Source organism: Limulus polyphemus, unplaced genomic scaffold, assembly GCF_000517525.1.
Source record: "Limulus polyphemus unplaced genomic scaffold, Limulus_polyphemus-2.1.2 Scaffold736, whole genome shotgun sequence".
Classification (NCBI taxonomy): Eukaryota; Metazoa; Arthropoda; class Merostomata; order Xiphosura; family Limulidae; genus Limulus; species Limulus polyphemus.
The window spans coordinates 287,021-292,046 of record NW_013666346.1 but is presented as its reverse complement, the minus strand read 5'-3'; the positions used below and the strand labels follow the sequence as shown (position 1 = coordinate 292,046).

Genomic DNA, 5,026 nt, shown 5'->3' with positions numbered 1-5,026 from the left:
ATTTAAGCCGTCTCCAGCCATTATTAGTCTCAAAGTGGGTTCCTCGTCATCGAATTTGAAAGCTTAATATTTGTTTTAAATATCATGTAGAACGCAAATGTAGATGGCGCTGTAGATAAACATATGTTTGTCATTGTCCAGCCCAATGAAGCTGACAAGTTTTCCTAATAACACAAAGCCTCATGGTCTGTGACTTGTGACAAATAAAAAATTGATGTGAAATTACATTTGAACATACCTCTGACTTCAAATCGGAAATGTACAAAGTAACAGGCATGCGGAAATAATTTAAATAACTGTAATTATTTGTTTGTTTGAAGTTAAGTACAAAGCTACACAATGGGCTATCTGTGCTCTGCCCACCACGGGTATCGAAACCCGGTTTCTATCGTTGTAAATCCGGAGAAATACCGCTGTGCCACTGGGGGGGGGGGCAACTGTAATTATCGATCTAATTTTTGTCCCTTGACATCCTATTGTAAAGTTGACTAATTGTGTTAACGACTGAGGGTTGTCTTTAACGTTATAACATAAAGATTAACCGTTTCCAGTTTCTTATCAGTACCATCATTATATTGTCTCCCCTCACATGAGTGAAAATTCACCAGAAAATGTGACTTCACCTCTTTTTCCTACAACTACGCTAAGGGTCATAAAATTTTGAAAAAAACTCTCATGAGGAAATATGAACTCAAAAAACTATAAATTCAGCAGGACATTTTTTTTCTTTTTGTGGTGTAAAATGTCTATAAAAAAGGACAGATAGTGCGACAGTGTAATTGATCTTCTTTTTTTTTAAGATTTAGAGACTGGTTAAAAGATAAGACCTATTTTGTTTCCCTTACTCAAAAATAAATTGTCGTGATTTTAGGACCTATAATTTAGGGAAAGAAACAAAGTGTGGAGTTGTTTGTATAATCCATAACTTAAGGACAAAACACACACACACACAAACGTGGGTTATGTTGTACACTCCATAACGTATGACCAGATTAGAAAACGTTGACGCTCTTTTGTGGCCTAACAACCTACCAAAGACGTCGCTAGATTCGGGGGTCGAGCCCAGAACTCGCGGGAATATTCGGCGTTTCAGTATGACATCGATCATGATTTCCTGTTCTGATATTTCAAGAGCACCACGTGGATTCGGGGCACGGGCATCGTGTGCCAGTGTCTAGCGACGCCTCTTCAATCTACGGACATTATTATATAACCCTTTGTGATTTCAACTCACATATATTAGTCAGAAAACATCCTCTTGATTTTGATTCTTAAACTCTCTGGACTTAGAGCCTGACAGATAATTTAATCGTAACGTTTGTTTGGTTAAGTGTTATAAATGTTATCATTCATATCTTATGTAGAATAAGCAAAGCAAAGTATTAAGTTTTTATTTTTAACAGGTTTTTTGGGGCTTTCACTATGGACACCATAGCAACTTGTGCTTTTGGAACGCGGGTGGATTCACATAAAGATCCGAACAATCCTTTTGTGAAGAACGCTCGGGCACTCTTCAACACCAATCTGAAACTAAAGCAAATTTTTACATGTAAGTAAATATTCTGCTTCCAACCATAATGATCAATCTGGATTAAATAAAAACTTTTACACTAAACAGTCTTGGATATCCAATTGCCTTTTCAAGTACTATGTGTAGAGAACAAACTACATCAGAGACAGATTTTCAAAATGGCGAAAATAAAAGCACAGTCCAATAAATCTTCTTACCTCATGCAGATTCTTTTGTTTTGCCTAATTCTAGACAAAGAGTCAATCTTCCACAGATCTTTAGACTCTTTCTCTACTGATTATATGTCCCAGAAACTCAAATGTTGATAGAAACATTCACAGTTCTTGGGATTCAGCCTAAGGTTCTTTTTCCACAACTGAAACAGAACATTCTTCAGCTCTTCCCATGTGTTATTCTTTCATTCAAGTAGATGAGTACAATATTTCAAGGTAGTTCAGACACAGTGCACTTCAACTACTTGTTGAAATGTAGTAGGAGCACTACATAGTCCAAACAGTAACACAACAAAGTACCACAATCCATTTCCTATGATAAAAGTTGTCTTCTGTGTACTTGCTTTGTCGACTTGCGCTTTTCAAGATACAGTACGTCCTTGGCAGTGTGTAGACATCATTTTTTGTAACTTCATTCACCTTCTGGTAGTCCACGCAGAACCTTATAAATCCATTTTGTTTTTGGAGTGGATGTAATCTGGCTAACTAATATATTGGACTGCATCTCCTGTATCAATCTTGTCAGATATTTTACTTGTTTGACTTAAGTCATGAAATCCAATGGGAAAAGTGTCTTGATTTTACATAAGCAAGTTATGCAACTACTAGCACATATCAGTTTTAAGACATCTACAGCTCCGTCCATATAGCTCTTGTAAGTAAGTTTACAATGATGCTCCAACGTAATTACTGTATTCTAACTGCACCCTACTAATGTAAAAATAAACTTACTTATACAACTTCTTGGCTGATTAGTCAAGTAACTGAAAACGAAATGCTAGCTCTCTGACTGATTCATTCTAAAAAAATGTTTTAAGCTATTTTTGATGCTTCTCTGAACAACCCCTTGTTTATAAACTGCTCCACGAATTCACTAGAAAATCTGACGTCAAAAATTTTAGAACTTTCTAAGCCTTCAATAATTGTGGACACAATGCTCAGAAAATGTTTTAGTTGATTTAACTGATTACGTCCAGTTAATGTAATTCTAATATCTTATAACAGTTCGCTTTAATCAAATTTTCGTTGTTTTTTTAAAGAAACTAATAATTTTTCCTACTGGAATTATATAATGTTTTAGTAACCATTTCACATTAATCTTAGCAATCTGAAAAAACATTTTGCAACAATATATTGTTTACTGTTTCGTACTATTTTAAAGAATTAGGAGTGACATGATTTTCTTTTTATTGCTTTTAGAAAATTAACACGAAAGCTATCTTTATGTAGTTTAAGAAAACTTTTTCTACCTTTAGGAACTGCGTTAAACTAATTTAGCCGTATTTTTCTTTACGAACTTGAACTATCGATGTAGTTTTAGGAAATTAATTTTAATAAGAAAGATGGCGATTAATGATTGAAAAATTACATAGTGATTTATTGATATCAACATCAAGAAAACTACGATAAAATCCAAAAATATCCAGCTTGATAACATTTTTCCTGTTTTGTCCCATACCAACATTTTTACGTATAAAGTGTATTCTCCTCTTCAACAATTACTTTTCCATAATACCGCGCACTAAGTATTAGAATAAAAGTCACGTGACATAACAAAGTTCTAACCTTTTGAAAAACTGTAGAACGATTTCAAGAAAACATTTCAAATCAGTGTGAAGAAAATATCATAAAAAATTCGTTGACTATTGAATATCAAGGGAAAAATTTAAATACTTTAGTTGTTGGATATTTTATCAAGTTGTTAACTATTTATTTTTGTAAATGTACACACACACACACTCACACATATATATTGTTACGTATCTGCTTGTTTGATGATTTCCGGTAAAAATTCTTTCCGAGAAACTTCAGCGATACAAGTCTCTTCTTGATTAAAACTAGTTTATTCTCTCTCGATACAACTTTTTGTAATACACAGAATTTCCACAGTCACTTTAAACTTAACAATCTTTATAACACACGCTATAAATCGCAGTGATTCACACACTTTACTTACAGTGCCTACTGTTCGCTTGACTCAATTGGCTATCTCTTCAATCTATCTATATCTCTTCTATCTATCTGCATATCTATATATCTCTGGCTTTATTTACCGGGCTTATATAATAAGAAAGAGGGCGCCTGGCAAACACTCGGACATTCGCGAGGTTCCTCGATAAGTTGAGGTCCTTCTAGAAGCTCCGGTGCGCATGCTCCCAGCGTCGCGTGACTTCCGCTGTCGTAACACTGCCCCTTCCTTAGTATTGTTCGTCCCGAACAATAGCCACATACATTAAACCAATAGATAATTAACAATAACTTGATTAAATGTGCAGAATTTACAAACACAAAATTAAAATACAACAAAGTCTCTTAATTTTACAGGGCGTATCTTTTTCCGATGTGATCTCTGTCTCATTGGCTTCTGCTTCACGTGTGGTTCATCTGCTCCATCAGGAAATGTCCCATTATCGGTAACAGTCACATCAGTGGTAGTAACTTCATTAACGGCTTCACTATTTTCCTTCTCAAAACCAGGTACAGTTTCTTCTTCGACAGTAGCTTTTTCAGGTGACGCGTCTTCAGCAGCGTCATTTGTTCCATTGTTCACTTCATTCCAACTGAAATGTCCTGGACCATGATAACGCCAAAGCCTGTTGGTATGCGCCACCTTTGGCTTATCTCGCTTATCACATTTTATTCGAAAAGTCACATCTGAGAGACAATCCACTATGTCATATGGGCCTTCCCATGGAGAAGACAACTTAGGAGACTTTCCTTTGGTCTTCCTGGGATTATACAACCACACATTGTCTCCTGGTACAAAGCTGACTTCAGTAGATCTCTTATCATAACATAGCTTCATGGAATCAGCAGACGTTTTCAAGTTTGAACGAATATCATCCATCCTTTCAGATAACACTTTCACGAACTCTGACACATTTTCAGGCAACTCTTTGTAAGGTGGGCATTCTGTTATCAGATTCATTGGCAACCGAAGTTCCCAACCAAACATCAACTTTGCTGGAGTGTATTCAGTGGCTTCATGTTCTGCTGTTCTATACGCTATCAACAGTGGAGGGAGTAAGACATCCCAGTCATCTTGGCAGCTATTACAAAACTTTGCCAATTCTGGTCCCAGTGTCCAGTTGTACTTTTCTACCATCCCATCAGACTGTGGGTGCAGTGGCGTTGTCCTGGTCTTTCGGATGCCAAACAACTTGCAGTATTCATGGAACACAGCTGATTCAAAGTTACGGCCTTCATCTGAATGCAGTTCGTTAGGCATACCAAATCTGAAGAATAGCTAATCACTAATAGCCGAAGCTACAATTGTAGCTTC

The 5,026-nt window shown here is 36.1% G+C and overlaps 1 protein-coding gene across 3 annotated transcripts in view; it reads left to right on the top strand.

Moving 5' to 3' along the window:
- Positions 1-5,026, top strand: part of LOC106460260 (cytochrome P450 3A8-like) — a 65,337-nt gene that overhangs the window by 39,213 nt on the left and 21,098 nt on the right. For all 3 annotated transcript variants that reach the window (XM_013919947.2, XM_022386931.1, XM_013919946.2), the window contains one exon: positions 1,404-1,549. In XM_013919947.2, the coding sequence (XP_013775401.1) occupies positions 1,404-1,549 (146 nt within the window). The remainder of the gene's footprint in view (positions 1-1,403; positions 1,550-5,026) is intronic.